General features: G+C 42.6%; 1 protein-coding gene across 3 annotated transcripts in view; it reads left to right on the top strand.

The window, feature by feature from the left end:
- The window catches only part of LOC106581962 (immunoglobulin-like domain-containing receptor 2), a 37,570-nt gene extending 23,884 nt beyond the window's left edge, over positions 1-13,686 (top strand). The window contains exons 4-10 of one of the 3 annotated variants that reach the window (XM_014164547.3): positions 1,337-1,393; positions 6,431-6,577; positions 6,698-6,862; positions 7,251-7,364; positions 9,406-9,607; positions 9,821-10,547; positions 11,097-13,686. In XM_014164547.3, the coding sequence (XP_014020022.3) occupies positions 1,337-1,393; positions 6,431-6,577; positions 6,698-6,862; positions 7,251-7,364; positions 9,406-9,607; positions 9,821-10,547; positions 11,097-11,132 (1,448 nt within the window). In that variant the 3' untranslated portion in view covers positions 11,133-13,686. The remainder of the gene's footprint in view (positions 1-1,336; positions 1,394-6,430; positions 6,578-6,697; positions 6,863-7,250; positions 7,365-9,405; positions 9,608-9,820; positions 10,548-11,096) is intronic. The other 2 variants (XM_014164548.3, XM_014164549.3) reach the window with 2 other exon arrangements.
- The last annotated feature ends 744 nt before the right edge of the window (positions 13,687-14,430 follow it).

Below are 14,430 nucleotides of genomic sequence, written 5' to 3'. Positions count from 1 at the left end.
TTGAACCTATCTAGAGGGGTAAACACAGAGATTAGAATCCTTTTATTTTGGTGTTTGGGTGAGGCCACGGACTGGTCCCACTATTATTTTTCTCTGTCTCTCCCTCTATCGCCATTGCCCTTTATCCTTCTCTCACTCTGTCTCTATCTCCATTAACTTTTCCCTCCCTCCCTCTGTCTCTCTCACGTTTAGCAAAGACAAAGCCACCATTGTTACCATGGCAATAGTGTTCATCTGACCTTCTTTCCCTGATGAGCTCTAATGGTTAATTGGTGACCCAGAATGCTTCAGAAGTGTCTGTCCCCGTTACACCCTGCCCCATTTTCCCAACACCCCCCACATACACATACACACCCCTCATACCACCTCCAATCTGGCCTTACCTCAACGTCCCGTAGAGCATTTTATTGGGTACAGGACCTGTTGACGGGGCTGAATATACCACCCAAATGCATAGACCAACAATGTTTTATTTACGGTCTACATGAAGAGAAAGCTTGGGAATGCAGTGCTTTTGAATGTGGTTGGTTTTGTTGTTGGGTTAGGCTGTGGTTTGATTTTGTTTGATGATGTGATGAGCTTAGCTACAGTTGCAGCAGTTGAGTTAAGTTGAGTTATGGGTTATGTTGTAAATCTCTCACACTGATTACAGATCTTTTAGCTTGCCTTGTAGTATCATGTGACGTGCCGAGCGTGTTGGATGTGTATTTGTGTGTGTTGCGTGTTTGTACAGTAACATCCCAGAAATACAGCACCCTGCTAAAATTAGGTTCAGTGTGAGATGAGAGGTGAGAGTTTAACCCAGTCTTTAACCCAGTCTTAGAACTCGTGGCCTTTAAGACTGGGTTAGTGTGTGTGGAGAACAATAACCCTAAAGAAGGCACTGCATGCCGAAATGTTGGTTAGGTGCACCCATTGAATTGTTAGGAGCATATTTAGAGTGTGCGACTTTCTTTCTTTTTATACAGTTTACCCTCCGTTAGCCAGCACCTCAACAATAAATGTTGGCTTTGCGTCAGCTCATGGTTTTTACTACATAAAGATCATTAAGCGACACACTTTGAACTTTGTTTTCACCCCCATTAACATGTTCTCTCAAATTAATTTTGAATAATGGGAAATTATTTATGATGATTATCACTTTGGCTTCAGCATCAGGTGTTAACGAATTGTACTGTTTTCCCCTGATTCCTCTGTCGATTCATCTCTGCCAGTCTCAATGCATGATCCTCAGTCAATAACTCCATCTGATTGGCTGATTTGCCTCACTTTTGACCTCTGCCCTCTGCTACTTCCTGTCTGCTGCGCCTCACCTCTGGTCTCCCTCTCTCTGCAGGTAGGACAGGTGTGCTGGACGATCTCCTGCCAGAGTTTGATGTGGAGATTATGCCAGGTACGGCTGCTTGCCTCCTCATTCGCTGGCCACGGTCTGTCACTGTCTGTCTGTCTTTCTGTTAGTCTGTGTGTGATTATGCCAAAAATACGTTGTTCCCCTCAGTGACACCCCCTGCTGGCTCTGCTTACCTGTCATCGTACACCCCCCCCTCCCCCTCCCCCCATGCTGCTCTCTCACTGTCCAATCATCTTCTGGGAATCTTGATTGATTTAACAACTGCAGAGGAAAGAACCAATCCGCTTGTGGCCTCATCTTATATTCTGCCTCTGCGCAGTCATGCGTTAACTCACTAGCTAGGTTTCCGTCCAATTTGCGGCAGATTTTCATGCGAATCTTCAAAAATCTGCATAAAACAATATTTCTTTATTTATAAATCCCTTTTTACATCAGCAGATGTCACAAAGTGCTTATACAGAAACCCAGCCTAAAACCCCAAACAGCAAGCAATGCAGATGTCAAAGCACAGTGGCTAGGAAAAACTCCCTAGAAAGGCTTGAGCCTAGGAAGAAACCTAGAGAGGAACCAGGCTCTGAGGGGTGGCCAGTCCTCTTCTGGTTGTGCCGGGTGGAGATTTATAAGAGTACATGGCCATTTAAGGCCAGATCGTTCTTCAAGACGTTCAAACATTCATAGATGACCAGCAGAACCAAATAATAATCACAGTGGTTGTAGAGGGTGCAACAGGTCAATACCTGTGGAGTAAATGTCAGTTGGCTGTCAGTTGGCTTTTCATAGCCGAGCATTCATTCATTCATTCATTCATTCATTCATTCATTCATTCATTCATTCATTCATATATATATATATATATAGAGATAGAGATAGATAGATAGATCTCTATATATATATAGAGAGAGATATAGATAGATAGATCTCTATATATATATAGAGAGAGAGAGATAGTAGTCCTATATATATAGGGTATATATATATATATATATATATATATATATATATATACAGTGCCTTGCGAAAGTATTCGGCCCCCTTGAACTTTTCGACCTTTTGCCACATTTCAGGCTTCAAACATAAAGATATAAAACTGTCATTTTTTGTGAAGAATCAACAACAAGTGGGACACAATTATGAAGTGGAACGAAATTTATTGGATATTTCAAACTTTTTTAACAAATAAAAAACTGAAAAATTGGCCGTGCAAAATTATTCAGCCCCTTTACTTTCAGTGCAGCAAACTCTCTCCAGAAGTTCAGTGAGGATCTCTGAATGATCCAATGTTGACCTAAATGACTAATGATGATAAATAGAATCCACCTGTGTGTAATCAAGTCTCCGTATAAATGCACCTGCTCTGTGATAGTCTCAGAGGTCCGTTTAAAGCGCAGAGAGCATCATGAAGAACAAGGAACACACCAGGCAGGTCCGAGATACTGTTGTGGAGAAGTTTAAAGCCGGATTTGGATACAAAAAATATTTCCCAAGCTTTAAACATCCCAAGGAGCACTGTGCAAGCGATAATATTGAAATGGAAGGAGTATCAGACCACTGCAAATCTACGAAGACCCGGCCGTCCCTCTAAACTTTCAGCTCATACAAGGAGAAGACTGATCAGAGATGCAGCCAAGAGGCCCATGATCACTCTGGATGAACTGCAGAGATCTACAGCTGAGGTGGGAGACTCTGTCCATAGGACAACAATCAGTCGTATACTGCACAAATCTGGCCTTTATGGAAGAGTGGCAAGAAGAAAGCCATTTCTTAAAGATATCCATAAAAAGTGTCATTTAAAGTTTGCCACTAGCCACCTGGGAGACACACCAAACATGTGGAAGAAGGTGCTCTGGTCAGATGAAACCAAAATCGAACTTTTTGGCAACAATGCAAAAGGTTATGTTTGGCGTAAAAGCAACACAGCTCATCACCCTGAACACATCATCCCCACTGTGAAACATGGTGGTGGCAGCATCATGGATTGGGCCTGCTTTTCTTCAGCAGGGGCAGGGAAGATGGTTAAAAGTGATGGGAAGATGGATGGAGCCAAATACAGGACCATTCTGGAAGAAAACCTGATGGAGTCTGCAAAAGACCTGAGACTGGGACGGAGATTTGTCTTCCAACAAGACAATGTTCCAAAACATATAGCAAAATCTACAATGGAATGGTTCACAAATAAACATATCCAGGTGTTTGAATGGCCAAGTCAAAGTCCAGACCTGAATCCAATCAAGAATCTGTGGAAAGAACTGAAAATTGCTGTTCACAAACGCTCTCCATCCAACCTCACTGAGCTCGAGATGTTTTGCAAGGAGGAATGGGCAAAAATTTCAGTCTCTCGATGTGCAAAACTGATAGAGACATACCCCAAGCGACTTACAGCTGTAATCGCAGCAAAAGGTGGCGCTACAAAGTATTAACTTAAGGGGGCTGAATAATTTAGCACGCCCAATTTTTCCGTTTTTTTATTTGTTAATTTTATTTGAAATATCCAATAAATTTCGTTCCACTTCATGATTGTGTCCCACTTGTTGTTGATTCTTCACAAAAAATGACAGTTTTATATCTTTATGTTTGAAGCCGGAAATGTGGCAAAAGGTCGAAAAGTTCAAGGGGGCCGAATACTTTCGCAAGGCACTGTATATATCTATATATATATATATATATAGAGAGAGAGACTACAGTCAAGCATCGATCATCATGTCACCAGAATAAGACCCTCGATATTTATTGGAAAGGAGCATCAAGCTCATCACGTGCACTATCACCACCTTATGAAGTTAATCGTAACTTATTTAATCTGTAGCCTAATAAACTGCATGGTTTCCCGAGTCGTAATGGAGGACCACACAACATATCTCGTGACTCCAAGTTACTTCGATACAGTTGAAGTCGGAAGTTTATATACACTTAGTTGGAGTCATTAAAACTCGTTTTTCAACCACTCCACAGATTTCTTGTTAACAAACTATAGTTTTGGCAAGTCAGTTAGGACATCTACTTTGTGCATGACACAAGTAATTTTTCCAACAATTGTTTACAGACAGATTATTTCACTTATAATTCACTGTATCACAATTCCAGTGAGTCAGAAGTTTACATACACTAAGTTGACTGTGCCTTTAAAAAGCTTGGAAAATTCCAGAAAATGATGTCATGGCTTTAGAAGCTTCTGATAGGCTAATTGACATAATTTGAGTCAATTGGAGGTGTACCTGTGGATGTATTTCAAGACCTACCTTCAAACTCAGTGCCTCTTTGCTTGACATCATAAGGAAATCAAAAGAAATCAGCCAAGACCTCAGAAAAAAAATGGTCTGGTTCATCCTTGGGAGCAATTTCCAAATGCCTGAAGGTACCACGTTCATCTGTACAAACAATAGTACACAAGTATAAACACCATGGGACCACGCAGCCGTCATACCGCTCAGGAAGGAGACCCGTTCTGTCTCCTAGAGATGAATGTACTTTGGTGCGAAAAGTGCAAATCAATCCCAGAACAACAGCCAAGGACCTTGTGAAGATGCTGGAGGAAACAGGTACAAAAGTATCTATATCCACAGTAAAACGAGTCCTATATCGGCATAACCTGAATGGTCACTCAACAAGTAAGAAGCCACTGCTCCAAAACCGCCATAAAAAAGCCAGACTACGGTTTGCAACTGCACATGGGGACAAAGATCGTACTTTTTGGAGAAATGTCCTCTGGTCTGACGAAACAAAAATAGAACTGTTTGGCCATAATGACCATTTATGTTTGGAGGAAAAAGGGGGAGGCTTGCAAGCCGAAGAACACCATCCCAACTGCGAAGCACGGGGGTGGCAGCATCATGTTGTGGGGGTGCTTTGCTGGAAGAGGGACTGGTGCACTTAACAAAATAGATGGCATCATGAGGATGGAAAATGATGTGGATATATTGAAGCAACATCTCAAGACATCAGTCAGGAAGTTAAAGCTTGGTCGCAAATGGGTCTTCCAAATGGACAATGACCCCAAGCATACTTCCAAAGTTGTGGCAAAATGGCTGAAGGACAACAAAGTCAAGGTATAGGGTGGCCATCACAAAGTCCTGACCTCAATCCTATAGAAAATTTGTGGGCAGAACTGTAAAAGCGTGTGCGAGCAAGGAGGCCTACAAACCTGACTCAGTTACACCAGCTCTGTCAGGAGGAATGAGCCACAATTCACCCAACTTATTGTGGAAAGCTTGTGGAAGGCTACCTGAAACATTTGACCCAAGTTTAAATTGTTTAAGGCAATGCTACCAAATACTAATTGAGTGTATGTGTGTATGTAAACTTCTGACCCACTGGGAATGTGATGAAAGAAATAAAAGCTGAATTAGATCATTCTCTCTACTATTATTCTGACATTTCACATTCTTAAAATTAAGTGGTGATCCTAACTGACCTAAGACAGGGAATTTTTTACTAGGATTAAATGTCTGGAATTGTGAAAAACGGACTAACTTTATATGATTATTATATCAATATTTGCGCATAAAGGCGTTTCCGCTGCCATTGCTCGCAATAATTAATTTTACCGACACAAAAAGATCCCACCATGTCGAGCAAACAAATTATCTGTCAGCATTTATAAAATGGAGGCCTTACTGTCTCAATCATATTCTTACTACAGTACTAAATGCATGGTGTGCATTTAATACCTCTCCTCAATCGAGCAGAATTATTCACAAGACACCCTACCCCCATATCTCTTTTGAAAATGAGATGTCTCTCTGAAGAGGTCCACTTGGTATGTGTTTTTTCACAAGGGGCTGACTGAAGTATTGACATTTTCATTTCTGCTTACGCCCTGACCAATTCATCATTAGTGTTGAGAGCCTTGTCGTGATGTGAGGCTGCGATAGGAGTGCAGGCCCAAGCCAGCAAGCTCTGCCTCTCTACACCCAGAGTGTTGGGGGGTTAATATGACCTTTTATGTCAATGGTTATTATAGACAGAGATGCAGAAGATGTAACTTGAGTGAGTCACATGTAGTTACTAACTCAATTAACAAGATGTGTATCTCTACTGTTTGTGGGATCTGTAGTCTTATTAATCTCTGTGTTTGTGTTCCAGAGTGGACGTTTGTGGGATCTGTAGTCCTGGGCAGTATCTTGTTCCTTTTGTTGATGGGGATCTGCTGGTGTCAGTGCTGTCCTCACTCGTGCTGCTGCTACCTCCGCTGCTGCTGCTGCCCCGACACCTGCTGTTGCCCACGTCACCGTGAGTAACACACACACACACGCGCACAAACACATAACTACAAACACACACAGTCTTACATTCACTTGTTTCCTTTTTTAAAAGTTTAGGATTTTAATATTATTTGTCATTGTTTTCCAGTCTATGAGGCGGGGAAGATGGCAAAGAGTGGCCAGCCACCCCAGATTGCTGTGTACCCCCCCTACTATATCCCTGGGGTCCCCACCATGGTCCCCTTTGCCCCTCCGTCCCTCGCAGACCCTAAGATGCTCTCCTTCCCCTCAGTGGAGAAGAACCTAGCTGGGGGTGAGTGACCCGACCCACACCTGCGCTCGTCCTTTCAGTCTGCAGGACCTGGACAAGCCATTCTGCATTGTGGGAAATGCAGTTTTGCATGATATATCACAGTAACACTAACTAACATTTGTAGAGGGTCATCTGAGTTAACTAACCCTCTTCTGATGTCACTCTTCATTTTCTGTCTCTAAACTGGGTGGAGTTGTCTATGACTAGACGTGTGTGTATGTGTGTGGGTGGGTGATTTGGTGTGTGTGCATGGGTGCATTCATATGTTCATGTGTGAGGGGTGTGTGTGCGTGTGTGTTTTTGTTTGTGTAATTGGGTTTTTACTGTGCCCATAGTGGCTTTTATCCTTGATATAAGTGTGTGTGGGTGTGTGCGTCTGTGTCTACAGTACGCAGTGGCTATCGTCTCCAGCCCAATCACAGTCAGGACTCTATGAAGGTTCTGTACTACGTGGAGAAGGAGCTGGGACAGTTTCCCTCTGCCAAGATGGCTCCTCCACAATGTAAGCCTGAATGGAGTCAGTAGTTCCCCTAAAATCACCACGCGTGCATGTCTGTGTATTTGTCTCGGTCTGTGTTTAATGTGTGTGTATGTATGTGTCTTTGTTAGTGCTTGTGTAAAGGTTTGTGTCCTCTGTGGTGGCTAATTTCTGTATTACCAAATGAGGAGAGACAAACTTCACACCAGTCAGAGTTATACTTAAACTACATCTTTAATTATAAGAGCTTTGCATTAGCACTTGACTTTCAACGATTCGCCATTTCTAATGAACCGTTGAGAGTGTCAACACAATGGCTACTGTGATCTTTTATAGCAAAGATCCACCCCCCTTTGACATGACAAACCACAGATATTTAGGAACTGTTCACAAAGAAAGACTTTTACTTTAGAGAGGAGTATCCACAGCCAGATAGCATTCGCTATAATTTATCGTTCAGTTTGGTCCCTATGACGAGGTTCTAATCTCGTTCCTGGTACTTCATAGTACAAAAACACTAACTCATCCAATGGCATATATCAATTGTCAACTCTAGATACTCCCATCTCAAGTAAACCCCCTCTTGACCCCACTCCTGGACAAGCTCACTGAGGGGAGTGAGCCTCTAGGTCATACACTATCCCAGGATAAGTGCAAGATCTGAGAGAGGACATACAATGGTTCCAGACACTGCCATACACCTCCCCCCAATAGAAAAGGAGGGAGTGACTTGCGCACAGACATTGTGGAGACAAGTAATTGGTTCCCCATTAATCACGCCATCCCTTCACATGGTTTAAGAATAGGTAAAGACACATTCACATATGAAGACAATGTTCCATTCTGTCCTCTTCCCTTTCTGATATTCTGCATAGCACCAGGGACATGTGGAAGACAAGCCTGACCTCTCCCCTATCTGGGCCCCAAGTGACTGAGCCCTAGCTAAGGAAAAGTGCAACTCCCAACACCAGAGTCCAAAGGGATACATTCTAATGACAAGTATCTCACATAAGCATATTATGCAAATAAAACATCTTAATTATCTATGTCACCCAACTAATTCTGATTCATCCACCACACCTCTTCATCAGAAACCCTCCGTTACATTCTCCATTAACTATTGATTTCGCCATTAATAACAAACTAACCCTAAATACACTGAATGTCATTAATTCCATCTATCCATTTGTGTTGAATCAGTCAAATGTTGTTTGGTAACATTTTAAGGACTACTTATAAACTGCTTATAAACCATTATTAAATGATTTATTATCCATTTATCCATTTGTAAACTTTATCAACATTAGTAAGTTCAACACATTTTTGGTCAATGTTATCTGTATTATCATAATGTTTATCAGAAGGTTTTTAAGTAGACAATCAAATAGTAATACCATTAGGTTACACTGACCATTGAGGCGGGATGATATCACTCAAACACATTTGGCCATGGATGGTGATTTACTCTAGATGAAAGACATCAGTGCACGTATTGATTGGACTGCTGCATTTTAATCTGATACTATTAGATGGCATGGTTCTCTATTTCACATGAAAGTTCATTTCCATACCAGTAATGTAAGAAGGTTTAGTAATTGTTTGTAAACACACATATTTATGAATTGCCGTGGAAAGCATCTTGTCATTGTAAATTCCAATTAGGCGGAGGAAGACAGCCCTTTGGCTGGTGTGTTCCATGGAACGCATTCCCATTCTATGTATTCTGTTTCTATGGGTGGCATATTGTAATTTCATTATTGGCCCAGATTCCTTCTATAATGTCTCTCTCAAGATGTAAACTAAGAGCAACATACCATGAGAGCCATCAGCAAAAGCATTTGCTTTGAAAATCGGCAGTCTATATTTACACAATGGCTATCAATGTTATTTGCATTAGTTTTGGTGATATTTGATGATGTGTCTGTGACTCGATTAGAAGTGTTGATGCATAGTGATAATGGTGGTGTACTGTAGATGCCGTAGATCAGTTCAGATTCAAAACACTATTGTATAAACTTTTCTTGAAAGCAGTAAAAGTCTCTATAGTAATGTATTGTCCCAGCAGCCAGTAGCCTATCAGAGCTCAGCTCTCTGCATGAGGGAGGGGACACGGATTTCCGGCAGACCTATCGGACAGTCCAGATGAAAGCTCTCCCGCCCATCGCTGACCTAGATGACCAATCAGAACTCATGGTAGCTCCCGTGCACAACAGTCGTCGACCCAGGCATTACCGTGGCAACGACACGGATGACGAACATAATAGCAGGTACCACTGAGTGTGATTGTAACTGTAAGACTGTGTGAGGACTGTCTCTACAGTTCTCAAGATACGTTGTGTGTGTCTGTGTGTGGGAGAAAGAGAAGAGGATGTTGTATATGTATTGTATATTGCATTCCTGATTATCTTGTATTTAGTGTAGGACTAAAATGTTAGTTAGCACTGTGCATCTGTTATGTACTCTGATTCCCTGTGTTTCAGGTGGAACCCTCGCTCTGTGCACCTGGAGAGGAAGACATTGGGCACCAGGGGGCGTACCGGCTCTCTGGATGAGTTGGAGGAGTTTTCTATGTCCTACGGCCCCCGTGCCTGGAGGGGCGAGCCCCGAGACCAGGACAGGGACTACGACCTGGCGCTACGGGTGCGAGAGCACTATCCTCCCTACTGGGACCACAGACCCCCTCGCCGTTTTCATGGAGACCAGGACAACAACTGGCACCCCCGCCGCAGCCCCCCTCCCTCGCCGCAGAAGAGGAGGGACACGTGGGATGGCGATCGCAATCGGCCCTCTCGCCCCCACCAGCACACCCATGGGGAGAGGGGTTACGATTACGTTTTCCTCAATGACCTATTGGAGCATAAGGCGAGGGGGAGGGCAGGAGAGAAGGGGGAGAGGGGCGAGAGACGAAAGGGGTGGGCTGATGAGGATAGTGACACTCCCTCCAAGGGCAGTGATGGTTTCTACAGACAGTCATCTAGCACCCGGCCCGAGGAGGAGGACTCTTTGCCTCCATACTCGGAGCAGAAGGTGGAAAGGTATCAGACGATCAACCCAACCGCTGAACGTTACCGCACGGTCGAACCGCCCTCAGAACGGTACCGGACCACTGACCCGTCCATGCAACCGTTCTCCTACACCCGTCCCCCTAAAGGACTAGCACACGCCGTACAGGGGGCCCGAGAGGATAGGGACAAGAACCGAAATATGGTGAGTTACCTGTAGGAGGATCAAGTTGAAGAACCCCCCCCTCTCAGGTTGTCACAGATAGAAGAGCTCAGACGTAGCAAGCCTAACAACTCTAACAGTCTCTAACAGACTGCCAGCTGTATACCCACCCCAGTGTCTTAGTATTACACCAACTGGCCATGGTTAGCATCTTTATTTTATATCAGTGGGTGTTGTACATATTTTTTTTAACTATATAAATCAAAACATTTTCTAAAAGTATTCCATGTTGATTGATTGTTATGTGAAAAAAAGAGTCAAAGCACTATTTATGTCATTTTTATCTATATTTTGTAAATAATGTAATGTTTAATGCTTTATTTTAGAGGAAAAAGGTCAAATCTTAATGCCAACAAGAATGTATGTTACTGTATGTGATTGTATCTTTCTTGTGGAACTCAGACATTACTAACAGACCATGACCTGCATGATTGGTGTGGATCCCCTCACTGACCAGGCCTGACTAATCGAGCATGTGCAACATGATTGCAGGATATCTAACGTGTGGCTCTTGGTGTATTTCTTTAACAGACCCCTGCTCTGAGCAGAGACTCTCTCACAGTTTGATACACCAGAGAGAACCCAAGCCCGTGCCTGCACAGCACTGCACTGCCAATATTGAGAATCACACGTCACTCACTTAAAACATCATGCATCAGCTTGGTAGAGACTAACTGCACATCAGGCATCAACCACATGGAGAGAGGCGTATCCAATAGAAGGCTTCTTTCCACAGAAGGATTGGAAGGCACCTTGCATGGATCATGAAAAGACAATGGAATGTGCATTGTTTATGCATGAATTGAGGAACATTTGGAAAATATTATTGTATGTGTTTAGCGTGCATGCATATATACCATTTCAATGGGTATGTACAGTGAGGGAAAAAAGTATTTGACCCCTGCTGATTTTGTACGTTTGCCCACTGACAAAGAAATGATCAGTCTATAATTTTAATGGTAGGTTTATTTGAACAGTGAGAGACAGAATAACAACAAAAAAATCCAGAAAAACGCATGTCAAAAATGTTATAAATTGATTTGCATTTTAAGGAGGGAAATAAGTATTTTACCCCCTCTCAATCAGAAAGATTTCTGGCTCCCAGGTGTCTTTTATACAGGTAACGAGCTGAGATTAGGAGCACACTCTTAAAGGGAGTGCTCCTAATCTCAGTTTGTTGCCTGTATAAAAGACACCTGTCCACAGAAGCAATCAATCAATCAGATTCCAAACTCTCCACCATGGCCAAGACCAAAGAGCTCTCCAAGGATGTCAGGGACAAGATTGTAGACCTACACAAGGCTGGAATGGGCTACAATACCATCGCCAAGCAGCTTGGTGAGAAGGTGACAACAGTTAGTGCGATTATTCGCAAATGGAAGAAACACAAAAGAACTGTCAATCTCCCTCGGCCTGGGGCGCCATGCAAGATCTCACCTCGTGGAGTTGCAATGATCATGAGAACGGTGAGGAATCAGCCCAGAACTACACGGGAGGATATTGTCAATGATCTCAAGGCAGCTGGGACCATAGTCACCAAGAAAACAATTGGTAACACACTATGCCGTGAAGGACTGAAATCCTGCAGCGCCCGCAAGGTCCCCCTGCTCAAGAAAGCACATATACATGCCCGTCTGAAGTTTGCCAATGAACATCTGAATGACTCAGAGGACAACTGGGTGAAAGTGTTGTGGTCAGATGAGACAAAAATGGAGCTCTTTGGCATCAACTCAACTCGCCGTGTTTGGAGGAGGAGGAATGCTGCCTATGACACCAAGAACACCATCCTCACCGTCAAACATGGAGGTGGAAACATTATGCTTTGGGGGTGTTTTTCTGCTAAGGGGACAGGACAACTTCACCGCATCAAAGGGACGATGGATGGGGCCATGTACCGTCAAATCTTGGGTGAGAACCTCCTTCCCTCAGCCAGGGCATTGAAAATGGGTCGTGGATGGGTATTCCAGCATGACAATGACCCAAAACACACGGCCAAGGCAACAAAGGAGTGGCTCAAGAAGAAGCACATTAAGGTCCTGGAGTGGCCTAGCCAGTCTCCAGACCTTAATCCCATAGAAAATCTGTGGAGGAAGCTGAAGGTTCGAGTTGCCAAACGTCAGCCTCGAAACCTTAATGACTTGGAGAAGATCTGCAAAGAGGAGTGGGACAAAATCCCTCCTGAGATGTGTGCAAACCTGGTGGCCAACTACAAGAAACGTCTGACCTCTGTGATTGCCAACAAGGGTTTTACCACCAAGTACTAAGTCATGTTTTGCAGAGGGGTCAAATACTTATTTCCCTCATTAAAATGGAAATCATTTTATAACATTTTTGACATGCGTTTTTCTGGATTTTTTTGTTGTTATTCTCTCTCACTGTTCAAATAAACCTACCATTAAAATTATAGATTGATCGTTTTGTTGTCAGTGGGCAAACGTACAAAATCAGCAGGGGATCAAATACTTTTTTCCCTCAATGTATGGGTGCAGCGTGTGTGTATGTGCACCGTTTGCCCATATTCAGGTTAATCTGTCATCTCAAACCAAGCATTCCACAGAGCAGTCCCCCTCTCTCACCTACACAACATGGTTACAGTTCCCATAAATTTACCCTGACAATAATGATGCAATTAGGGGTTAGGGGTATTTGTATGTATCGATAGGTATTATTAGGTGTGGGGGAGAGTTGGGACAAGGGATTAAAAAAAAGTTAGGTAAAGAAGTAATCAAAGAAACTTAATAGGATCATAATGTGTGCAAAAGTGCTGGATTGTTTCAGAAATGATCTGTATTCACCAATTGGTCATTATAATTAGACCTCAAATACCCCCACCCCAAATGCCCAAAATGTTATCACGCTATAGGAAACACAAAATAGGTGTCAATTGGGCCTATAAAATGGCAACTCAGGTTCACCTGTCTCCATTGTGTGTGTGTGTGTCATATACTGTACATACTGAGCTTGAATTTGTATTACAGATTTGCAATTGAACTGTAATGCTATTCTGTATTAGCCCACAGTATTGAACTGTGGTTTGAAAATGCCATTCAAGCCAGAGCAGATGTTTGTATTTCACTTGTTTGACATTGATGATTTTGATAAACACCTGTTGCCCATCTTAGATTGTGCCATTGTGTGTGATTATTACATGATGTTATGTGTATGTACATTGGATATGGAGTGTTTGTATCTTATCGCTTATCTACGTTAACTGCTTAATACACACACAGCGCTTGCTAACAACTTTCTTCACACACAACAGATTCACAACTCTTAACACCCTTCTCTGACAATGACCATTCATTTTGCACATTCTCACACATGCACAGGTGAAACAACAAACCACTTATACCATATCTCTTATTTCCCAAGACACATATCTGTGGCTGAAATACAGGGAGCTCCAAAAGTATTGTGACAGTTATTTGTTTTGGCTCTGTACTCCAGCAATTTGCATTTGAAATGATACTATGACTGAGGTTAAAATGCAGACTGGCAGCTTTAATTTGAGGGCATTTTGAGTCGTATTGGGTGAACTGTTTAGAAATTACAGCACTTTTTGTACATAGTCCCCCCCCCCCCATTTTAGGGAAGAAAAAGTATTGGGACAAATTCACTTGTGTGTATTAAAGTAGTCAAGTTTCGTATTTGGTCCCATATTCAAAGCACGCAATGACTACATCAAGCTTGTGACTCTACACATTTGTTGGATGCATTTGCTTGTTTGTTTGGGTTGTTTCTCAAATGATTTTGCGCCCAATAGAAATGAATGGTAAATGTTGGAGTCACTTTCATTGTAAATAAGAATAGAATATGTTTCTAAACACTTCCACGACACTACCATGATTACAGATTGTCCTGAATG

The sequence above is a fragment of the Salmo salar genome, chromosome 21 (genome assembly GCF_965601325.2).
Source record: "Salmo salar chromosome 21, fSalSal1, whole genome shotgun sequence".
NCBI classification, from domain to species: Eukaryota; Metazoa; Chordata; class Actinopteri; order Salmoniformes; family Salmonidae; genus Salmo; species Salmo salar.
The sequence above is the reverse complement of the archived record's forward strand: the minus strand, read 5'-3'. Positions and strand labels throughout refer to the sequence as shown.